The 25,267-nt window shown below is 44.0% G+C and overlaps 2 protein-coding genes across 3 annotated transcripts; both read right to left on the reverse strand.

Moving 5' to 3' along the window:
* Window positions 1-4,168: 4,168 nt before the first annotated feature.
* LOC110525492 (large ribosomal subunit protein uL29) lies at window positions 4,169-6,384 on the reverse strand. The gene is made up of 4 exons (XM_021605626.3): window positions 6,293-6,384; window positions 5,675-5,811; window positions 4,785-4,866; window positions 4,169-4,358 (listed from the first exon to the last, which is right to left on the reverse strand). Exons 1-4 carry the CDS (start codon window positions 6,293-6,295, stop codon window positions 4,209-4,211), a joined length of 372 nt encoding a protein of 123 aa, XP_021461301.1. The 5' UTR covers window positions 6,296-6,384; the 3' UTR covers window positions 4,169-4,208.
* Window positions 6,385-6,526: 142 nt separating this feature from the next.
* On the reverse strand, window positions 6,527-22,968 carry LOC110525493 (golgin subfamily A member 1). 2 transcript variants are annotated; one of them, XM_021605629.3, is made up of 24 exons: window positions 22,661-22,968; window positions 21,780-22,100; window positions 17,968-18,058; window positions 17,263-17,337; window positions 16,409-16,506; window positions 16,296-16,328; window positions 16,045-16,173; window positions 15,630-15,799; window positions 15,279-15,390; window positions 15,036-15,119; window positions 14,782-14,907; window positions 14,571-14,666; window positions 14,332-14,427; window positions 14,130-14,225; window positions 13,806-13,955; window positions 13,288-13,383; window positions 12,965-13,054; window positions 12,627-12,729; window positions 12,355-12,515; window positions 12,083-12,232; window positions 11,876-11,935; window positions 11,541-11,765; window positions 10,174-10,260; window positions 6,527-9,835 (listed from the first exon to the last, which is right to left on the reverse strand). In XM_021605629.3, the coding sequence occupies exons 2-24, from the start codon at window positions 21,906-21,908 to the stop codon at window positions 9,755-9,757; spliced, it is 2,538 nt and encodes an 845-aa protein (XP_021461304.3). In that variant the 5' UTR covers window positions 21,909-22,100; window positions 22,661-22,968; the 3' UTR covers window positions 6,527-9,754. The 2 variants fall into 2 exon arrangements, with proteins under 2 accessions (XP_021461304.3, XP_021461302.3); XM_021605627.3 differs by having other exon boundaries at window positions 13,806-13,958.
* Between the last annotated feature and the right edge of the window lie 2,299 nt (window positions 22,969-25,267).

The following is a 25,267-nucleotide window of genomic DNA, read 5'->3' on the forward strand; positions in this document are numbered from 1 at the left end:
ATTCCATAGAAAACAGCAAATGGATGGGAATCACATAATATTTTGTTCAATCTCACTGTTTCTGTGTGCCATGGCCAGCAGCTGAGACTTTTCCCATCGCCGTATAAGCAGAGCAGTGGAAAATTCTGGCAAATCAAATTCCTTAAGCTACTGACTTAGTAATGCCTATTCCCGGAGCCCCTTATTTCAGCTTTCCTTATCCAAATGTCACACTGGCACAAATAACATTACTTACTACCTTACTTTGGTTGATACCTTACAGTAGTAGGCCCTATGCCCTAGTTACATCAAAGTATGTGTGGATACATTTTGCCCCCTCGTGGTGGACTATGTACATGCATTCTAGAGTAAATGTGGGATGCATGCCAGAAAAGCCACTACACAGCACAACACTAAACAATACATTAATTGCACTATAACGGTGACAAACGGTTCCCACAAACTGTTAGGGCCTACATAAAGCTGTCCCAACAGTAGAGTCCCAACACCTTTCCCCTGCTAAACCTGGCTATCAGCGGAGCCTTGTTCGGCAGCGAAACAGTTCATTCAGCCTCATTTAATGCCTTTTAAAAAAACATTGCCGATATGGCTGACTTGTAATAATTCTACGGCTGGCCATGCTTTCCACCTGGCTACCCCTACCCCGGTCAAGAGCCCTGCACCCCCCACAGCAACTCGCCCAAGCCTCCCCATTTCTCCTTCTCCCAAATCCAGTTAGCTGATGTTCTGAAAGAGCTGCAAAATCTGGACCCCTACAAATCAGCCGGGCTAGACAATCTGGACCCTCTCTTTTTTAAATTATTTGCAGAAATTGTTGTAACCCCTATTACTAGCCTGTTCAACCTCTCTTTCGTGTCGTCTGAGATTCCAAAAGATTGGAGAGCAGCTGCGGTCCTCCCCCTCTTCAAAGGGGGACACACTCTTGACCCAAACTGCTACAGACCTACTGTATAAGGATTTTGAGAACTATAGAAATATGTGTGTTTGTAAACTATAAACATCTAAATGATATGTATGATATATAACCATACATAATGACTACTTGTTAATGCTAATTGATTTAACAGTGGTAACCGCAATTAGTCACCATATAAAAGGTTGTGTGTGAAGGACGAAATCAAAGAGCTCATGGACAAGGGCCCCGTCAAAGAGGTGGGCATGGGCCCCGTCAAAGAGGTGGGCATGGGCCCCGTCAAAGAGGTGGGCATGGGCCCTGTCAAAAAGGTGGACATCAGAGAGAGACAGGCAGACGGCAGGGAACTGTTGTCCGGGCCATCGTCGTTGACCATTTGGTAAACAGAGGATTTACCATGTCAGAGGCTGCCAGATTAGTTCACCCCAATCTGAAAAGATCACTGTCAATTCGATCATGAGAACATTTCACCAAGAAAACTGGCAAGTCTGCAGGATATGCGCTTTACACCTTTGCCAATGTGGCATCCATCAGCCTACCAACAATCACCTGCCTTTTGAAGAGGCACCAGATACCTATGAAACACATTTACCTAGTGCCTTTTGAGAGAAACAATGACCGGGTGAAGCATAGGCTCCTTCACAATATCATATTGGAACAATACTGTAAAAATAACTAACCAGAGGGTGGTGCTTGATGCTGCTGTGAACTATCACAAGTATATCTTCGTTGATGAAGCGGCCTTCAATATGGCCAAAACTCGACGCTGTGGGCAGAACCTCATTGGCCAACGGGCGACCGTCTAAGTGCCTGGGCAACGTGGGCAGAACCTCATCAGCCAACGGGCGACCGTCTAAGTGCCTGGGCAACGTGGGCAGAACCTCATCGGCCAACGGGCGACCGTCTAAGTGCCTGGGCAACGTGGGCAGAACCTCATCGGCCAACGGGCGACCGTCTAAGTGCCTGGGCAACGTGGGCAGAACCTCATCGGCCAACGGGCGACTGTCTAAGTGCCTGGGCAACGTGGGCAGAACCTCATCGGCCAACGGGCGACCGTCTAAGTGCCTGGGCAACGTGGGGAAACATCTCCATGTGCGCAGCGATCTCTGAAGATGGCGTGATAGGATATCGGCCATAACTTGGATCCTACAACGCTGCACACATTGTGTTTCTCAAATAAATTGAGCAGGCCTGCCAAGGTGAAGGGGTCACCTATGTCATTGTGTGGGACAATGTCAGGTTTCAGGCCCATCCCTGGTTCAGGACCCGAAACCCCCATACTCTCCTTTCTTCAACACTATTGAGATTTTTTTTTCAGTATGGAGATGGAAGGTGTACGATCACCATCCCCATGAGCGTGCCACCCTCCTTCTGGCCATGGATGATGCATGCGACGACGTCAATGCAGACCAATGTCAAGCTTGGATTTGCCATGCCAAAACATTTTCCCACAGTGCATGAACAATGAGGACATTCACTGTAATGTGGATGAGAATTTATGGACAAATGCATTTAATTTCTTACATTTGAGTACAGACAGTACACCTATGTTGCAATTATATCTGAAAAATGTTTTTTTGCATGAATGATTGTAGAGGATGTGTTCATTGATCACACCTTTAATTAAACATTGGAAAGATATTATGGAAATGTTAGTTTTTATGTCCATTTTGTTGGGTAATGTAAGTGCATTGCCTAATGTGAAAACTGTAATCTACTGTACTGTAGCATATTACTTTCAGCACTTCTAAGGGCAATTTTAAACACATATCTTGCATTGCTTGCTATTGAATTAACTGGTTAAAACAACTAAATGGCAAAGATTTGTGTTCTGGTGATTAAACCAATGTTCTCTTTACATTTCACAATACTTACATTCATAGTTTATATTTCTGCCTATAGTATCTCTGCATTAAGGGGTATATATTTCCAATATGCATTAAGATATCCTATTGTTTATTTTGTGTAGTGCAGACAACTGGCTACATCAAATTTCAGCAACATCAGAGCTTGCAATGAACTTAAATGGCCCATCCTCTCCCCAGCCATTATTCTGCACTTTGAGAGTTTAGGGGATCTCACAGTATCCATCAATTGAACCACTTTTGTAATAAAATTATAAATATTTTACATTTCATAAATGGAAGAATTTAAAGATTTGAAAAAACATTGTTTTACCTCAGGTAAGGGCATCTTAAAATTGTGGAGGCCTTGCCACTAGCCTAATATGCCCTGTGTTAACCCATCTCCCATTACAAACCGGTGCAATTAGGGTCAAGTACTGGTATGTTCCAAGTGAATTTGGCAATATGCTTAGAGATTTAAAATGTGTGGATCTGCAAACAAATGTTATCTCCTGAACACATGAAATCAGTTACATGTTCCCAAAGCTGTCCAGATGACATTAAATTATATTTTATGGCCAGCTGTAATATCTGCTGCGTGGTCTTTATTGGACGACCGACAGGACACATTTCAAGAGACTTACCAAAGTCAAAATGGAAAACAGTGCACTATACAAGACAGGTGTGGGATGCATGTTGTCCTTGCAGACAAATGTCTGACGTTTCCCCAACAACCTTCCAAGTTTCCTGGTCCCAAAAACATTTTTTTTCCTACCTACTTCAATCTGAGTATTAGAAAGATATTGCACATACAATAAATAGATGGATAAGACAGGAAGTACAGTACCACGCTTGTTCACATAGCCCTAGGATTCCTTTCATCATCACTTCGTACCTCAAGTACACAAACCAATATGCAGGGGCGCAACCGTCATTGAGGACACCCATTTTATAATTGGATTGTGAATCAAAACTAGGCAACGGTGTGCTTTTAGAACCACGTGGACACCGCCGAGTGGTTGGGTAGGCTGTTTGGAGTGTTCATCCGACTGGATTTTATTTTTTTTGTCCCCCACTTCTAAAACCAAAGTTGCGCCCTTGTCAATGAATACATGCCACAGGTCTTTACAGTCCTATGAAATACAACATTCTTTAGATCAGTATTTTAGCAAAGGCATTGCTGCTGTCCCAATTCCAACCAAGAGCATTTTCTAGCACAACAGGATCCTCGTCAGCATACATAAACATCCCTTATCAGTGCATATTAACATTGCAAAGCGGATATAAAATGACACCAAATAATTACTCTAAATGTTTGCAATCAATATTCCACCTGCTCACTGAAGCAGATATATTACCACACCAATGATTCACAATTTGGAGTGCCACCCCTTTACAGACGACAACATACTTCTCTTTTTAGTCAATTTATTTGTACAAGAGAAACAGCCTTAAGCCTTGACAGCAAATTTGCGAATGGAATACAGGCGTTCCTTCCTCTGCATCTTCTTGGTTCTGAGAGACTCCTCATGCTTGTTAAGTCTCCTGCGGATGGCACGGGTCTTCCTGGGTCTCAGATCCAGGGGCTTGTACTTTTTACCCTGAAATTACATTAACAATCAAATTAAAATAAACACTACATGGACATTTAAACCAATACTAAAAATCAGAACTGTTGCTGCTATTGCATTTTGTTCAATTATGGTCTTCAGCACTTAAATGGGCTGAATAGTCAGGGTTGGCACGCATCCTAGTTCTCAAATATTGAGGTTACATGGGTCACATTGCAAACTAATCTGCAGAATGTTTAACATGTTGACAAGACACCATAACCCGCACCATGCGCAGTAGATCCCCTGTTGGGTATTGATGAACAGTGGCCAGTCAACATGTAGAATCATTGGGAAATGAACAGAATACGACAGCCGATGTTGTGGCCTGCCCATTGCTTTTGACTGTTCATCAGCAGGTTCTGTTTTGCTTAACGGATTTGTTAAATACGCGTGTATGGATGGCATTGCTCTTACCTTGTAGAATTTCCTCAGGTTCTCCTTCTGCGTCTGGTTGATGACAGTCAGAACGCGGGCGATGGACTTGCGGACGACACAGCTAGAGGAAACAGAACCAAAAATAAGGGTTAATTAAAATGCAAGGATAAGAAGCCTCAACTTAAAGGGTGCCTGAGATGAGCAAAAAGAGAGCCACATTTTATTTCTCTACTACACCTAAATACGTTGACTAATAAATACAAATTGAATACCAATTATTGGTATACAGTTAAACAAAACACTGCAAAATCGTGGAGATTTAAATTTCAAGCCTGAATATTGAATCTAATTACATTTGAACTTGCTCTACCGGTTTGTCTATGTGCGTGGTACTTTAGTTGCTCAAAATTTGAGACAATATCCACAGGAATATCTATCGCCTGACATGCACAAAACCATGGTAGTATGCATCAAATGCATGTACTTCAGTCTTGTTTACTCATGACTGAAGACACGTGCACATCTCGATTGCCACACAGACCCGTGTCTGAATTCTGTTTAATAATACTTTGCTGGGGATATTTAACCTCACATTTTGACCACTTGAAGGACCAACACCACAGACAATCGGCAGAGTAAGTTTCAATATAATTATATTCAACATTCGTGACACACACGGGACTTGTCGTTCTTTTTATCCCCCAGTGTAAATGTGCGTGGAGTTGCCTACACAATTGAAGGAATGCCATCTTCAGTGACAAATCTCTACATACCAATTCAATAATAGAACTTACCCATCGCCTTACTCAGATTACAACTGAGAACCCACTAATTTCTCCACCATGATGTAGCCATAGATTGTGTGACAGCCCACTCAGGACCCAGGCCAAACTCTTAATTACCATTTATGCAGTCCAAATAATACTCACATCTTGGAGAGCTTGGAGGCAGCTCCACCAGTAACCTTGGCTACACGGAGCTGGGACAGCTCTACCTTCAGGTCATCTAGCTGCTTGAGCAGCTCCTCCTTCTTCTTGCCCCGCAGATCTCTAGCCTTGATCTTGCCCTGTGAAGATTGACAAACGGGGATACATCTAAATATATTCATTAAGTTATCTTTGAAAATGTAACGTTACGTAGCCAGCGAACTACCCATTTTGAACGTGGGCTGAAAATGAATATAACTATTCTAAGTGGCAACATACGTTAACTACATCGAAAGCATTGTTCTGAAATTTTTGAAAGTTCACCGACGTTACTAGTTATTTAGCGAACAACCATTTCATTTGCAAGTAGTATAACTAGACATGTTTGATAGCCGACGTTGCTAACTAGACCTCCATGCATTTGCTAGTAGCGGTAGCTTTTAGCTTGCTCGCGTTCGGTTATTATGGTGGTAAGTGACAGATGAAGGACCTCTCTTGAGCAGTCACAAACAAGTGGCAAGACAAGATATTTATGCTCATGGATGTTATCAACTGTGGTCGTTTTATGTGGACTAGACAGCGCATTTTTTATGAATTGAACGAAAGACGCGAGCCTCTCACCATGTTCCTCGTTGCTGCCACAGGAAAAGAAAGACCGACAACGTGTTAGCTCAGAAGCTATCTTCCGGTCCGAGGCGTTCCTTTTGTTGCGTATCGGTGAAAATGCCCACAGCGCCACTCAGTGGATTCAGTTGGGAATTATTGTTACTTACTTTGTTCTGCTGCATCTCTGCTTAGAATCACGTGGAAAGACCCAAAAAACATGTCCCCAAGAAAAAGTAATGAAAACAAACCTTTATGCTTTTTAACATTTATTTATTAACAAGAAATGAAGACAAAACAAAATAAAATAATTTGTAGTGGTAGCACTTGTTAAAATGAGAATTAATAGAATCTGTTGTGATTTATTAGATTGTTTGTTAAAAACCAGTTAGCCACACATAGCGGAATCAAACAGAAGTGAAAAAATGGTGACCTTGCAGTAGAGTCATAGCCACCTGTGATGTGATATTATTGTAGTTCTATGGAATTATACTAAATTTGTGGTACCAGATACTATTCAATAGCAGGTCACTTAACACAGTGTGGTGTTTTGACATTGAATGTAGACCGTGTCCATTTTGACAGAAGTTTAAAGACGGGGAGGACCTTGTTCACACAATGCATCATTGTCACCTTCCTCTTCGACCTCCCAGCCCCACAGTTGACTGACCGCACAAACCCAATGAATGTGACATCAAATTCTACAGTACTGTAATGTAACCAGACAGATGGATATTCCTCACATGATATGGGAGTAGAATTCAGAGTGCAGACTGCTGTGTTGCTGCCTCACATCTTAGCCATTAATATGGTTCACATTCTATTCAGAATGTAAGGAGACAGGTTTTCCCTCTGCAGAAAACCAATGCATTTTGCTATAAGGCATGCATACTGTATTAAAGGGTCTTTCCTCCAGTACATTGTTAATGCCCTCACATTGTAAGCTCACACAAATGGTCACTTAGTTCTGACAGGATGTCAATGAACAGTGAGACAGAACATCAAGCCAAGACTGGCTACATGGACAGACAGGTAAAACATGGTGTAAAATACTGCAAGAGGTCAAACAAAATTATTTTACACCCAGTGATTTATAAAGTTCTCAATGCATATGTACAGTTATCATATATAAATAGACATGGAATGTACTGTCATTTACACAAACACAAGGCAGGTAAAGGTAGAGCACATCCGTCGATAATTCTGATTTAGATAGCTTTCAATAATTATTTAACATATTTAAAAAGTACTCCTCTCCTGTCTACATGACGTAGATTTCCTCCATTGATATCAAAGACATTGATGTATGACTCTCACCTCCCCTTCAGAGACATCACAAGTTCTGATTTTAACATGGATTATTCCTTCATAAGCCATCTGAAGTTATATTTTTAATGGAAAGAACCAAATTAAAGACTGTTGTGAAGGGTCCATCAGAAATCTTTGGGCGTTCCATTCAACTGAAGAGGGGTTGATTGGGATGGTAGAATTTTCAAGGTTCTTGTTATCATGCACTCACAATTCCACAATATCTCTTTCCCAACCATAGAGAAGGGATCATCAACTGGATCTAGCCGCAGGCTCATTTTTTTGGATGGTCAGGGGGCTGGAACATAATTACAAATATTTGTAGACTTCAAATTGACCGCAAGAATCCCAAACAGAAAGAATTTTAGATTACAACAATCATTTCAGGAAGATATTTGGGAACAGATGTCCAAAATTAAAATAGCTTGGAACTGATTTCCTGACGTTTTTACAGCCTTATGTCCAACAATACAAAAAAATATATAAAAAATAGCATTTTTGCTCAGAAAACATTTGGGGCCAAATAAAACCACACGCAGGCCAAATTCGGCCCATGGACCCCTATTTGGGGAACCCTGCCATAGGTAGTCATCGGCAGTAAATACCGTTTTCTATGTCTAAATTAAAGAAAAAACATTGGAGCACAGAGACATAAATAATCTTCTCTGTCAAAAAGAGTTGTGACAGTCTGGTAGGCCTGACCCATCCCACTCTTAACACCTGGAGAATAAGACATACACCATATATACCTAAAAGTATGAGGACACCCCTACAAATGAGTGGATTCGGCTATTTCAGCCACACCCGTTGCTGACATGTATCAAATTGAGTACATTGAGCCACACAAACTCACAGAAGAGGACCACCGAGTGCTGAAGCGCATGGCGTGTAAACTCGTTTGTCCTCGGGTTGCATCACTCACTACCAAGTTCCAAACTGCTTCTGGAATCAACGTGAGCACTCGTTTGTCCTCGGGTTGCATCACTCACTACCAAGTTCCAAACTGCTTCTGGAATCAACGTCAGCACAATAAACTGTTCGTTGGAAGCTTCATGAAATGAGTTCCCACGACCGAGCAGCCACACGCTCAAGCCTAAGATCACTATGCGCAATGCCAAGCTTTGGTTGGAGTGGTGTAAAGCTTGCCGCCATTGGACTCTGGACTAGTAGAAATGCTATAGTGAATTACGCTTCACCACCTGGCAGTCCGACGGACCAATCTGGGTTTGGCAGATGCCAGGAGAACACTACCTGCCTTGATGCATAGTGCCAACTGTAAGTTTGGTGAAGGAGGAATAATGGTCTGGGGCTGTTTTTCATGGTTCGGGCTAAGCCCCTTAGTTCCAGTGAAGGGATATCTTAATGCTACAGCATACAATTACATTCTAGACGATTCTGTGCTTCCAACTTTGTGGCAACAATTTGGAAAAGGCCCTTTCCTGTTCCAGCATGACAATGCCCACATGCCCAAGATGAGGTCCATACAGAACATTTTTGTTGAGATCGGTGTGGAAGAACTTGACTGGCCTGCACAGAGCCCTGATCTCAACCCCATCGAACACCTTTTGTATGAATTGGAAGCAAGTCCCCGGTGTCAATGTTCCAACGTCTAGTGGAAAGCCTTCCCAGAAGAGTAGAGGCTGTTATAGCAGCAAAGGGGGGACCAACTCCATATTAATGCCCATGAATTTGGAATGAGATGTTAGACAAGCAGATGTCCACATACTTTTAGTAATGTAGTGTACTTGTTCTGTGTCCATGACAGAGCTAGATCTAATGTTAACCTCATTCCAAGGGGAGGGAGGAGGGTTTCTCTTAAGGTTAACATTTATCAAATGGGTCAACACCATGTCTGCTTTAACCATTTTACTTCTAAATAAACCCCCCCCCCCCCCAAAAAAAAAAAAAAGCAGACCACATTATCAAGACTTTGCCCTTCTAAGTCATTGTAGAGCCACTCTTTTCTCTTGAAGATGAAGAAGAAAAAAAGTTTGCATGAGAGTTTGAGGAGCTACAGTACATAGGAATCTGTGTCATGTCAGAAACCATTTTAAAGCTTGGGTTGTGTTCTCTTTACAGTGTTCATTTGGTTGCCACAGTGGTGGGAGAAGTCATGCAAACGCATGATAAAAGTAACGTGTGTGTCTGTCCCCTCTTCCTCTCTCGGTCCCCTCAGCTCCAGTGAGCAGGTGCCCCTGAAACTGATGGCCGGACAATACCTTTCAGAGAAGGCTTGGATCCAAACCAGGACATCTGAAAAATACAGCGATAGTTAGTTACAATTATATCAAATGAAATATCATTGGACTACTAAAACTAGTATTACAACTGGTAAAGGGTCTATTGGTAGCAAAACATGGGTTTGAATGTTATAGTATCCTCTATAAAAATAACAATTTCCCTCCAGATGCAGCTTAAGTCATTCTAAAAGAAACAACAGATAGCTCGCACATTTAAGAAATGAGAACATTTGAGGACAAAATAGGGTCATGGCCTATTTCATGTGATACACACTGACTGTGGTTCAGGCCATAACATCCATTCATTTGACATGAGTTTCAGGGAAACGAGGTGTGAAAGGAGAAAGCCACCTTGTACTCCAGAGTCTGCTTCAACATGTCTTCTTCCTCACCAGTGAAGTTCAGCAACACAGACACTGCTCTGATCAGCTGATAGGCCTAAGATACAGAGAGATTTAGACTTCATCCATGACCATAGACATCAGATACACTCACCAGGAATTGTATTAGGTACACCCATCTAGCACAGTCACTTGTCAGTTGAATCTGGCGCGCCTGGCACCATCGATCTTACCATGCTCAAAGTCGCTTAAGTCACTAATTTTGCCCATTCTAACGTTGAATCGAACAGTAACTGAATGCCTCGACGCCCGTCTGCCTGCTTTATATAGCAAACCAAGGCAACGTGACTCACTGTCTGTGGGAGCGATCCATTTTCGTGAATGGGGTGGTGTACCTAATAAACTGACTGTATACACAGAGTATACCAAATATTAGGAGCACCATCTTAAATATTGAGTTGCACCCCCTTTTTCCCCTCAGAACAGCCTAAATTCGCCAGGGCATGGACTCTACAAGGTGTTGAAAGTGTTCGGGAAACTGTTGAGTGTGAAAAACCCAGCAGCATTGCAGTTCTTGACACAAACTGGTACACCTGGCAACTACAACCATACCCTGTTCAAAGGCATTAATATTTTGTCTAGCCCATTCACCCTCTGAATGGTACACATACACAATCCATGTCTCAATTTATTTAACTGGGCAAGTCAGTTAAAAACAAATTCTTATTTACAATGACGACCTACCCCGGCCAAACACGGACGACGCTAGGCCAATTGTGCACCGCCCTATGGGACTCCCAATTACGGCCGGATGTGATACAGCCCTGATTCGAACCAGGGACTGTAGTGACACCTCTTGCACCGAGATGCAGTGTCTTAGCCCGCTGCGCCACTCAAGCATTAAAAATACATATTTGACCTGTCTCCTCCCCTTCATCTACACAGATTAAAGTGGATTTAACAAGTGACATCAATAAGGGATCATAGCTTTCACCTGGATTCACCTGGAAAAAGCATGTGTTCTTAATGTTTTGTACACTCAGTGTATATGGCCTAGCTGTGTATATGGCCTAGCTGTCTATATGGCCTAGCTGTCTATATGGCCTAGCTGTGTATATGGCCTAGCTGTGTATATGGCCTAGCTGTGTATATGGCCTAGCTGTCTATATGGCCTAGCTGTCTATATGGCCTAGCTGTGTATATGGCCTAGCTGTGTATATGGCCTAGCTGTGTATATGGCCTAGCTGTGTATATGGCCTAGCTGTCTATATGGCCTAGCTGTGTATATGGCCTAGCTGTGTATATGGCCTAGCTGTGTATATGGCCTAGCTGTGTATATGGCCTAGCTGTAACAGGGACCAGGTGGACTGCTCTCACCTCAGCCTCTCTGGATGACATGAATTTTAGCACCACGTGTTTGAGGTACTCAAAGTTGATCTCTCGTGAGTCATTGAGATCAGATGTGTTGGTGACAGTGGTGTTTGGGCCCGGGGCCGGGCCTAGAGTGAGCTCTGTAAAGATTCTGTCTGGCCTCTCTTGCCTCTCTCCTCTCCCTTCTTGGGCCCTCTCTTTCCCATCGGACTCTGTTTCAGGTTTCAGCTTCTGCACCAGAAACACAGACACAAACCATCAAACAAAACAATATTTTAATGAACTGAACAAAAATTAATTTGATTTAAATATACCCATACTAAGTTATCTAAATGTCTCACCAGCTCCTTCTGCAAGGTCCTCTTTAGCTCTGCTAGTCTCTGCTGCAGCTGCTTAATGGTCTGTAAAGCAACAGTCATCCAATCAATAACAGCACCTAAAACACACAGGAATAATGAAATGGTCCTGCTCCAGCTATTTCAGACAAGCATTAATTATCTGACCATGCCTGTGTGGTGATCATGGTTTCTGGCTCATCCAGTACTGACCTTGTTCTTGTCACTGAGCTGCTGCTCCAGGTCTCGGTTGGCCTTCTGCATGTGGTCCAGGTCATCCACCGTCACAGTCCCATTCTGGTCCAGTTCACACAGCTCTGGAGTCTGCTGCAACGTCAGAGTCTCTACCTCTAGCTCCGATACCTGGGAGGGACACAGACACACACAGAGGCACAGTCAGACAAAGCAGGCAAAGTCAATCAACAACTTATGTACAGTATGTGAGTTAAAAGCTTAATGGCTGTGCTCCCCGTGTGTGTTCTGACCCGTAACTGGCAGGAGTCCAACTGCTCATTCTGGGTTAGGAGCTCCTGCCTCAAGCTGACCAGCTGGCTGTCCTTCTCCTCCTGCCTCTCCTGGGCTGCTGCCTGCAGCCCCTCTGTCTCCTCTTGCAGCTGGGACAGGGAGCTCTGGGCACTCTGCAGCTCTGAAAAACAAATAGCGTGGAAGGGAACATCAGACAAACACTACAACTTCTGAATTTACATAGCATGGGAGATGGAGGAAAAGGGCACCTGTGGACAGAGAAAGTGTTTACCATTGCGAAGTGTTTGGAGTTCCTCTTCTTTCCGCTTCAGCTGCTCAGTGACGTGGGCCAGTTCCTGCGATGTTGTTTGAAGTGACGCCATCATCTCTCCTACCTGGAAAAGGAGACAGTAACATTATCATCTATTTACGAGCACATAATCAACACAAGCTGAATTCATGGCTTTGTAACAGATAATCATACTCAGGCACTATGGGCGTTAAGGAAAATGCATCTGCAATTGTTTCAAACCTCGTTCCAACACAGTGTAAAGAATCCTGTTTGTTATTTCAAAGAGTACAGTAAAAATGTATGCTGTGAGAGTAAATATGTATCATGCATCTCCAGACCTGTAGTTGGAGCACCTCCTTCTGTCTCCTGGTGTCCTCCAGAGCCATGGCTATCTCCACACTCACAGTCTGCCTGCTGCTCAGCTCTGACTGGGGACACATATAGGGACATCATTACCCCGTTTGTACAGGCAACAGGACAATTTTGGGGGAGTTGTAATGTAGGAATGCAGTTCTCATAGAAATGGTGTGGCACAGTATGCAAAACATCTGGAGTGACTGAAGAACGCAATTTAATTTTAAAAATATCTTGTTTCTTCAGGAAATCTGTGACTTCCTGTTTTCAACTGACTGCCTAATATAAAGCAGGAAGTGTGTCTGACCCTGGCCTGCTCCAGCCCCTCTGCCTGCCTCCTCAGAGCAACGTCAGCTTTATCCCTCCCCCTCAGCAGAGACGTTCTCTCTTGCTCCAACTCACTCTGGGAAATACAACACAGATGGGTGAGGGAGCGAGAGAGACAGAGCGAGAGAGAGCGAGAGAGTGGTTGGTGAGGGAGAGAGAAGCAGAGACAAAGGGATGTTTGAGAAAGAAAAGCAGAAATTAGAATGCATAGGAACACAGTCCAATATCAATAGATAAAAAATTGATGGCCTTGTTTGAGAGTCCACTTTCATGCCAGCCCTGTAGCAGAGATAAATGACATGGCAACCGATAATGGACAATTAACAATCCACAGCGACCAATGGATAAACTGATCAAAATCTGCATAGAAATGATCAAATACCAAAGATACAGTTGACTTTAATATTCAGGTTACAAAACTACGCAGCACATTTCACTTAGAACAGTTTTGTGAATTAAAATGTACAGAGGATGTGAGAGCTGAGAACTGTAACTCACAATCCTGGCTTGGGCAGAGGTGTGTTCGGTGTCTCTCTCTGTCTGTAGTGCAGTGAGCTGCTCCTCCAGCCGACCTGCCCTCTCCTGGCCCTGTTGCCGCTCTGCAGACACCTGCTGCTGCAGACTGTCCCTCTCCACACTCCACTCTGCCTGCTGGGGGAGGGACCACATGAGAGAGGGCCGTCTTAACATCACACATTAAAAGCATACTCAGTCTAAAGAAAATAAATACAATTTAACCGCATTTGCTCCAGCCTCATGTTCAACTTAATCCATGAACAGTGGTGGTAGAGCATCTTTCCCCGTAATCTGACATTTATTTACCAGTTTGTCTAGATGTGCTTGTTTGTCAGAGATCTGCTGCTCAGTGTTCTTGAGCCTCTCATTGCTCTCCTGCACCTGCTGTTCCAGACCTGCTATCTGAGACAGAGACATGGGGCTGTGTGAGAGACTGAAGGTAGAGAGAGAGCACAGGTCTTAAATTCTTACATTGTTCTCTCCCACCAGTGTGTGCCTGTTCTCCTACCTGTGCGTCCGTTCTCTCTCTGTAGTTCTTGGAAGAGTCGTCCTTGTGTCGTAGCAGGGTCTGTAGTTCAGTCACATTGTTGTTGAGTCTGGATATCTGGGGGAGTTGAGATACAATATGCTTAACAGATGAGTTCATACAGTTTTTCATGTATTACTGTTACCTAATGGAGCATCTAAGCCAGTGGAATGTGAAGAAGTATATCATGCTGATGAAGAGGTAGAGAGAGGACTGTTTACCTGAGTCTCCAAAGAGCTAACCGTGTCTGCATGGTTGGTGCGTGCCTCCAGCAGCTCAACTCTCGTGTCCTCCAGCCTCTGCTCCAGAGTGGACTTCTACACATCAGGAAAAAGGAGCTAAGAAATGAATCACCATTCTCTGTGGTATCTTCTTTAACCTAATTCCACTGGAGTCCCTCTGTCTTTAGGATTATCTGACTGTTTAAGTTACCTCTTTGAGAAGCTCCTGGAGGAGCTCATCTTCACTCAGGTTACCATGCAGACGTCTCTCCAGAGAGGAGATCTTCTCCTGCAGGTCCAGCAGCACACGCTCCTTGTCCTCATCAGTCATTGCAGCCTGGGGACCACAGCAAGGATAGAGAGGATTGGGTCAATACACAGCATACTGTACCTCCCTCCACAGGGCAGGGTGAGGAGAACGAATAGGGGGTAGATATAGGTAGCTACATGGTGGTCTGGTCTTACTTTGTGTTGCTGCAGCTTCAGGGCATTGTTCTCCATTTGTAACGTACGGAGAGACTTCTCTACAGCTGCTGCCGCGCTCCGCGACTGAGAACATACACAATTAGATCACTAAATCTGAAATATTTTATCAAATATTATCACATTTAGTTTACCGTATTCATATGCTGTCATTACAAATCTGTACCATTTCAATACAGTGAAAGGATTTTGGTAAAGGATTTCTCTCTGGGTTAGAGGGCTCACCTTCTGGAAGTCTTCAGATACCTGTTGGATGACCTTCTGCAGGTTCTGGCCTCTGCCCTCCAGCTCAGTAATCTTCTTCTCAGCCTCCTCCCTGACCTCCAGCAGCTCCTCTCTAAAGGAGACCACACACACCCTGTACTGTTAGACAACCACCAAAACCACAGACAACCCAGAAGAAAACAGGCAGACTTCATCAAAAGAATGGGCATACTAACTCTCCCTTATAGAAAAGAGGTGAGGGGGGCAAGCTCTACAATGAGTAAGGTCATTACTTTCAGTCATCAAGACCAGCATCTCTCCAACTACTGAATTCATGACATTATCAAGGCAATCTCTGTGTCCTGTCCTTACCTCTCCATCTCCTGCTCCGTGTTGAGCCTGCAACTTTCCTGATGCTCCTCTCCCAGAACCCGCAGCTGCTCCTGGGCTTCGGCCAGACCCTTCTTGGCCATCTGCAGCTCGGCACCCTTCTGCTGGAGCACTCGCTCCTGCTGGACCAGCTGCTCCTCCTTACTCAGTAACTACCATAACATAACAGAATCAACCACAGAAAGGAGTTCACTATAACAAATGTTGAAATACAATTATTGTCTAGGGTAATAGGAAGACTTGTGATGGATCATTACTGACACAGCTACAGCTTGAATCAGAATAGGCAGACAGATAAAGCACAAACTGCCAAGTCTACGTTTGACTTTCCTCATACACGCAATGTGGTGGGTGGGTTAGAGTTAGACAGTGGGACCTTGTTGTCCGGAGTGTGTACCATGTGTTTGACTTTGGCGAGCTCCTGCTGCTGGAAGCCCTCCAGCTCGTCCAGGTCATCCCTCTTCTGGAACAGAGTAAGGCTCTGCTCCATCATCTCATCTAGCCTCACAGACAGAGACGCTTTCTCCTGAGGAACAGACAGGATGACCCCCAGTTAGATCTCTCATTTACACATGCAAAGACTGACTGGGTGAATGAGAACCTATAACTTTTGTTAGATGTTGGAATGCAGTTTAGATGTTAGCGTACCTGCTCCAGGGTAGATATCCTTTCCATCCATTCCTACAGACAAAGACAGGAATTCATCTAAGTATAAACACACACAAATTAATGCCTTGTAGTGCAAAGGATATGATGCTCACCTGATCCTTCTTGTCCAGTGCCAAAGCCATGCCTTCGGCCATTTTGGCTCTATTGGCCTGGTGAGTCTCATTCTGGTCCTGCAGTTTCCTCATGGAGGCTGGATAGTGAAAGACAGACAGACAGAAAGAGGATGAACACAACAGGCTAGCCAAAGATGGCTCGGTTCAAACAGCGGGTTGTGGAATTGTCAGTGGTTAGTAGCTGCTAGCTGTGAAAGGGTGGTAAAATTGACCATAGAATGTGTCCAGTATGCCAAACTAAGTGTTCCCCAGAAGCAAAGGCAAGCTGTGCATCTAAGCATGGCCAACAGAGACTTCCCACACGGACTTACACGGAGTATACAAAACATTAAGAACACGTGCTCTCTTCATGACAGACTGACCAGGTGAATCCAGGTGAAAGCTATGATCCCTTACTGATGTCACTTGTTAAATCCACTTCAAATCAGTAAAGATGAAGGGGAGGAGACAGGTTAAAGACAGATTTTTAAGGCTTGAGATAATTGGAGACATGGATTGTGTATGCGTGTCATTTAGAGGGTGGATGGACAAGACAAAAGATTTAAGTGCCTTTGAATGGGATATGGTAGTAGGTGCCAGGCGCACCGGTTTGTGTCAAGAACTGTAACGCTGCTGAGTGCCACAAACATTTATAAACAATTCTATATGAACAAGCATGTAAGTCCTTGGTTTCATCAATTTATTTGTTTATATGGAAATCTATAGAAGTGACAGCATGATTCTCAACCCCTCCGCGAGCGACTGATGGTGCTTAGGGTGACCATTACCCCATCCAGCAGACAAACAAATGAGACAGAAAGGAAGCAAAATGGGAGGAGAATAAAGGTACGTACAATCCTGATGTTTTTCTAATGCAATTTCAAGCTTGTCCTTGGTCTTCTGCATAAGTCGGAGCTGCTCAGCGTAGTCTATTGGCAGGAGGTGGGGTGATGGGATGCCAACATCACAGAAACACACAAGTACACACACACCCAGGAAAGGGGGATAGGTGGATGAGGGTAAAGGGACAGGGAGGAGGAGGCATACAAAAGGAAAGAAAACAATGATTTTCTTAGATGAGAAATCCATCCTGGTTAAGACGCTGCATGAGGACGTGCAACTTTTAACCTCTTCTAAGGGGTCACACACACACACCACATCTGAGGGAGGAGTAGCTATCACACTAATCTGGGAGAGAAGACACACAGAACCCCCAAAGGTAAACTAAAAGCCATGGCATTTGCTCTTAATGTTCACCGAATGGGAATGTGGTAAAGAATAAAGAAATTGTAAGAGTTACCCCCATCATACCTTATGAGGGTCAGTGTTGAGAACAAAAACCTTGGAGGTCTGAAACCAGACATCACCCGTGGGTTATGTGACCATTGACCTGAGTGAACTGCTCTGGGTAGAAGTTGTTTCTAAGTACATTAGACACAGATCTAGAATCAGCTTATCCAAACCTAACTTTAACTATTGAATGGGGAAATGCAAAACTAATCTTAGATGGCCACCTCATCCTACTCTGTTTATACTGGCTCAATACAGACATGTCTTACCTGATAGTTTGGCCTCCAGCTTGCGAATCTGATCATTCCTTCTGAGGATCTGGGAGGAGAGGTCGTCCCTGGAGCTACTGCCATCAGAGGCCTAGAGGTCAAAACAAACACACAGAACAGAGGGATCCTCATCAGCACAGCAACTCAGCAGGTCACACTGGAGCTTCCATAGTAATGGGTCAGCAGGTACTAGAAACAAATACGCTGTGGGTTGTAGAGTCTATGAAATATCACACTGAGAAGATCAACACGGACTATACCAAACATTAGGAGCACATTCCTAATATTGAGTTGGCCCCCCTCCCTTTTGCCCTCAAAACAGACTAATTTCGTCGGTGCATGGACTCTACAAGGTGTTGAAAGTGTTCCACAGGCATGCTGGCCCTTGTTGACTCCAATGCGTCGCACAGCTGGCTGGATGTCCTTTGCGAGGTGGACTATTCTTGATCCACACGGGAAACTGTTGAGCGTGAAAAACTCAGCAGCATTGCAGTTCAACACAAACTGGTGTGCCTGGAACCTAAACTCAGCAAAAAAAGAAACGTCCCCTTTTCAGGGCCCTGTCTTTCAAATATAATTCGTAAAAATCCAAATTACTTCACAGATCTTCATTGTAAACCGTTTAAACACTGTTTCCCATGCTTGTTAAATTAACCATAAACAATTGATGAACATGCACCTGTGCAACGGTCATTAAGACACTAACAGCTTACAGATGGTAGGCAATTAAGGTCACAGTTATAAAAACTTAGGACACTAAAGAGGCCTTTCTACTGACTCTGAAAAACACCCAAAGAAAGATGCCCAGGGTCCCTGCTCATCTTCGTGAAAGTGCCTTAGGCATGCTGAAAGGACTGCAGATGTGGCCAGGGCAATAAATTGCTATGTCCGTTCTGTGAGACGCCTAAGACAGCGCTACAGGGAGACAGGATGGACAGCTGATCGTCCTCGCAGTGGCAGACCACGTGTAACAACACCTGCACAGGATCGGTACATCCGAACAGCACACCTGCGGGACAGGTACAGGATGGCAACAACAACTGCCAGAGTTACACCAGGAACGCACAATCCCTCCATCAGTGCTCAGACTGTCTGCAATAGGCTGAGAGAGGCTGGACTGAGGGCTTGTAGGCCTGTTGTAAGGCAGGTCCTCACCAGACATCACCAGCAACAATGTCGCCTATTGGCACAAACCCACCGTCGCTGGACCAAACAGGACTGGCAAAAAGTGCTATTCATTGACGAGTCACGGTTTTGTCTCACCAGGGGTGATGGTCGGATTTGCGTTTATCGTCAAAGGAATGAGCATTGCACCGAGGCCTGTACTCTGGAGCGGGATCGGAGGTGGAGGGTTTGGAGATGGAGGATCCATCATGGTCTGGGGCGGTGTGTCACAGCATCATCGGACTGAGCTTGTTGTCATTGCAGGCAATCTCAACGCTGTGCATTACAGGGAAGACATCCTCCTCCCTCGTGCGGTACCCTTCCTGCAGTCTCATCCTGACTTGACCTTCCAGCATGACAATGATTTCCTGCAATACAGGAATGTCAGTGTTCTGCCATGGCCAGCAAAGAGCCCGGATCTCAATCCCATTGAGAACGTCTGGGACCTGTTGGATCGGAGGGTGAGGGCTAGGGCCATTCCCCCCAGAAATGTTCTGGAACTTTCAGGTGCCTTGGTGGAAGAGTGGGGTAACATCGCACAGCGAGAACTGGCAAATCAGATGCAGTCCGTGAGGAGGAGATGCACTGGAGTACTTAATGCAGCTGGTGGCCACAACAGACACTGACTGTTACTTTTGATTTTGACCCCCCCTTTGTTCAGGGACACATTATTCCATTTAGGTTAGTCACATGTCTGTGGAACTTGTTCAGTGTATGTCTCAGTTGTTGAATCTTATGTTCATACAAATATTTACACATGTTAAGTTTCCTGAAAATAAACACAGTTGACAGTGAGAGGATGTTTCTTTTTTTGCTGAGTTTACTACCATACCCCATTCAAAGGCACTTAAATGTTGTCTTGCCCATTCACCCTCTGAATAGCACACATACACAATCCATGTCTCATTTGTCTCAAGGCTTCAAAATGCTTCTTTAACCTGTATCCTCCCCTTCATCTACACTGATTGATGTGGATTTAACAAGTGACATCAATAAGGGATCATAGCTTTCACCTAGTCAGTCTATGACATGGAAAGAGCAGTGTTCTTAATGTTTAGTATACAATAAGATGTACTTTATTGTCCAAGGGGAAATTTGACTTGGACAATTAAAGAGTGCTGCTGCTTCCATATAAATACATAAATTGACACAACATACATAGAATCGCACCCCATCATACACCCCCTTCCCACCCACACAAAAGTGAATTGTTCATGCCAGCCAAGGCCTACAGGCCAGGCTCCAGTCCATTATTCCTATAACAACAACATGTCATATCATCGGTACCTAACTCATGGCTACGAGTGTGTTTACGTTAGCTTGATGTCATCCCGATTCTACTACAAATTTGACAAGGGATAGTCTACCAGGTGATTTGACCTTCTTGACTTAAATACACATCAGCCCCAGAAGACTGGATCTGGGTAACCCTGTAAGATGAGCCACTTTATTCATAATTGTAGCCGTGGGGAAGTGTAAAATTACCACTGAACTGATTAACACTTATGATGCATTTCCAATAACATCAACAAAAGAAGATTTTCCAGTGCCTAATACATGATATTCTGAATATAAATGATGTGTTTAACAGTGCAATGTGGTATAACACCATCACAATTATTACTGATTAGCCTAATGAAAATGTAACCTGAATTGTCTCAACATATAGTATGTTAAGCTACCTTCTCCAAAAGAGAAAATAAACATTGTGTGTGTCATCAAGTGAACAGAGCATTGCAGAGCTGACAACCGAGCATGGCTTCAGGTTACACAGGTTTGCGCCTACAATTTTAGAATTCATGTCATCATTTACAAAAGAGCGGTCGTATCGTACTCGTATATTTACACTAAACCGTGGCATCCACTGGCTTCTGGATGCCAATCTCCAGACACACCCAACCATATAACAATAAGCTAGCTGACTCACAGACCCAGCTCATAATCCAAAAGGCAATGTCATCAAAATATAGGCAGGGCTACTCGTTAATAAAGGACAATTACACCAAACTTAAAAATGCAGCAAATTACTTTACTGCTCTTTCCCTGGCTCTGCATAATGTAAGTCTTGTACATTAGGCCTACAATTTTGCTGAAATTCATAAAGCCATTATTAGATATTGATCTCATAAAATTCAGGGCTATTGACATCACGGTACAGGGGATATCTGATATGCTCCATGTATATGGTAGTGACTTACAGCATCATGACAGTCCCAGGGGCTCCATTACATAGGAGAGGGCCACTGAAATGCTCTTACCAGGCCACAGAGAGAAACACTAATGGAGGGCCTGGGACATTACTGTCTGGGAGGGGCCTCAGAATATCTCTAAACACAGAGAAAACTGTAATATAATAATACAATAGCCTATGGTGAATTGAACGAGTGTACAGGATAAAATTATCATTGTTTGTGTTTCATAAGTGCAAAGTTAAAGCCAATTAAAATTAGAGGCCAAAAGTAATCGTTTAAAGGAAACCTCTCTTATCTTCCATGATGCATCCTTTATAGAATAGCTCTGGAAAACTTCTTAAGCGAACAGAATCGTGTGTGATTGTGTTTCGTGTCATGTGACCAACTACTCTTGGTGGGTTCAAAAGATGACTGGCATGGACAGAGTGACAGTGAGGTAACAAAACGGGTACTTACAAAATCATCCCCCGAGTCTGCCCCCACTGACGTAATGGACTCTTTGCTATAGGACCGAGGCATGCGGACTCCGGTCCGGGGGGCTGTGGCTGCCTCCTCAGCAATCTTCTTTTTCAGTTTGGCAAACATCTCCACCTTGCCTTAGTATTTCTTTACACAAGTGTACTGCCTGCTACTCTCCCCAAAAGCTTCACAATGCAAGTCCTCTGTCACACAGGCTGTGGTCCTTCAAGGTCCCTTGTTTTGGTCACAGAACAGCTGTATTCCAGTGTAGCCTCCTCTCACAGGCAAGGGAACTGTCATTGTCATTCCTCTTTCAATCTGAAACAGACAACAGAGAGAGTGTCACAGTAATCAGCATGAAGACAATTCATATTAGAGATGTGGAATGAGGATATAGTGAGTGATGCATGTTTCCTGGTAGTTGGAAAAACTTGCAGTTGCAGATAGTCCTTTTGTGCCGCTCTTATGATTTGTCATGTCACCAGATCAGTTGACAGATACGTGACAGCAGGTTTAACTAGTACGTTTGCTAAAAGAGACATCTAAAAGAGGCTAATGATATTTTAGCTGGATGACAATATGAGAGACGATGTAGCTAGCTATGGCAGCTAGCTACTCACAGTGTTGGCAATGGCTGCTCGCTTCAAGTTAGCTACGGTTAGCAGTTTGCCAACTAGATAGCTAGCTGAATAGTTCATTATCATTCTGTAAATATTTCGAGATTTAAGAAATCCGTCAGTCCCCGTTTAGTTAACGACTTGATCATGAAAAGACAGATGGTTTCAACAATGAAGATGGCTCACTAGTATAGCTGACGCTGTTTTGGTTACTGTTACCCTCTAGCTAACAGTAGCTATCTAATCAATGGAATCTCTTACCGCATGAACTTCGAGAAAGTAAAAAAATCCAAGTGAAGTCCATTGCGTTAAACGTATTCTCTGCAACGAATATAAACTCTACCGTTTCCCAATGTAATAACTCTACAAATATACTGCTTTACGACAAATTTATTTCTATGTCTGGACTGTATTTTACTAGGCTAGCTCGCTAACATCAATACGTAAACTGCTCCTACACTCACTGTGCTGACGTTTCATATGGGTCCATGTTCATTTGACATATCCGATGAGGGGTGGTGGTGGTGGTGATGATGGTGGTGGTGGTGGTGGTGGTGGTGTTCTTCTTCGTTTGTGGGATTTATCGGTGGTTGTTATCCAACGTTATGGAGCATTCCTGCCACCTACTGTACTGGAGTGTGGACCAGAGACAGGGAGAGAGTAAATCCTACCTGCCAGCCCCCTTTCTCTTATTTAGACTGCATCTTAAAGCGAGGTGTGAAAAATATTCACTCTACTTCATGTCAGTCAACTAAAACAGGGCGACGGACACTGAGTGGATTACTCCTGTGTGTGTATACAATGGTGCAGACAGATATGGCAGCTCTGCTCCTAGCTCCTAAGCAACTTCGCAGGTTTTTTGTTGTTGTGTGTGTTATTTCTTACATTATTACTCCAGAGTGTTTTTTGTGTTATTACATTCAGCCGGAAATTTTTGTTGGGATATCAGAGTGGCGGTAACTCACCAGCATTACGACCAGGAATTCGAATTTCCCAAATGATATCCTTTGTTCGTACCCCCCAGGGCAATTTAACTTATTCCAGAGGCTGCTCCAAAACCGCCAGTGTAGAAGAGGTATTCGGAGTGGACTTATAGTACGGTAGAACTTCGCTACCGAAGTTCTACCATCACATTGACTGTTGTACTCGCTCTGGTCAACTTTTCTAAATGCCTAAAAGGCCCTCCCCCGCCCTCCATTTGGCAAATCTGATCACAAATCCATTTTGCTCCTCCCTTCCTATAGGTATAAACTCAAACAAGAAGTATCCATGCTAAGGTCTATTCAACGCTGGTCTGACCAATCGGAATCCATGCTTCAAGATTGTTTTGATCACGCAGACTGGGATATGTTCCGGGAATAACATTGACGAATAACATTGACGAATACACGGATATGGTGACTGAATTTATCCAGAAGTGTATAGGAGATGTTGTACCCATTGTGACTATTAAAACCTACCCAAACCAGAAAACGTGGATAGATGACAGCATTCGCTCAAAACTGAAAAGACAAACCCCCGCATTTACCAATGACAAGGTGACTGGGAATATGGCCAAATGCAAACAGTGTAGTTAATCCCTATGTAAGGGAATCAAACAGACAAAACGTCAGTACAGAGACAAAGTTGAGTTACAATTCAACGGCTCAGAAACGAGACGTATGTGGCAGGTTCTACAGACAATCAAGGACAGCAAAGGGAAAACCAGCCACATCGCGGACACCAACGTCTTGCTTCCGTCTTGCTAAACACCTTCTTCGCCCGCTTTGAGGATAACACAGTGCCACCGACGTGGCCCGCTACCAAGGACTGTGGGCTCTCCTTCTCCGTGGCCGACGTGAGTAAGACATTTAAAAGTGTTAACCCTGGCAAGGCTGCCGGCCCAGACGGCATCCCTAGTCGCATCCTCAGAGCATGCCCAGACCAGCTGGCTGGAGTGTTTACGGACATATTCAATCTCTCCCTATCTCAGTCTGCTGTCCCCACTTGCTTCAAGATGTCCACCATTGTTCCTGTTTCCAAGAAAGCAAAGGTAACTGAACTAAATTACTATCACCCAGTAGTACTCACTTCTGTCATCATGAAGTGCTTTAAGAGGCTCTACCTTACCTGACATGCTAGACCCTCTTCAATCTACTTACCACCCCAATAGATCCACAGACGATGCAATTGCCATCACACTGCACACTGCCCTGTCCCATCTTGAAAAGAGGAATCAATATGTAAGAATGCTGTTTATTGACTATAGCTCAGCATTCAACACCATAGTGCCCTCCAAGCTCATCATTAAGCCCCCTCAACTCAATAATCAAGTTTGCAGATGACACAACAGTAGTAGGCCTGATTACCAACAATGATGAGACAGCCTACAGGGAGGAGGTGAGGGAGAGTGGTGCCAGGAAAATAACCTCTCACTCAACATCAACAAAACAAAGGAGCTGATTGTGGAATTATGGAAACAGCAGAGGGAGCACACCCCTATCCACATCAACGGGACCGCAGAGGAAAAGGTAGAAAGCTTCAAGTTCCTCGGCGTACACATCACTGACGATCTGAAATAGTCCACCCACACAGACAGTGTGGTGAAGAAGGCGCAGCAGCGCCTCTTCAAACTCAGGAGGCTGAATAAATTTGGCTTGGCCCCTAAAACCCTCACAAATTTTTACAGATGCACAATTGAGAGCATCCTGTTCGGCTGTATCACCGTATGGTACGGCAAATTCACCGCCTGCAACCGCAGGGTGGTGCACTCTGCCCAATGCATCACCGGGGACAAACTACCTGCCCTCCAGGACACCTACAGCACTGTCACAGGAAGGCCAAAAAGATCATCAAGGACATCAACCACCCGAGCCACGGCCTGTTCAC

This window comes from Oncorhynchus mykiss, chromosome 6 (assembly GCF_057628025.1).
Source record: "Oncorhynchus mykiss isolate SJ-2025 chromosome 6, ASM5762802v1, whole genome shotgun sequence".
NCBI lineage: Eukaryota > Metazoa > Chordata > Actinopteri > Salmoniformes > Salmonidae > Oncorhynchus > Oncorhynchus mykiss.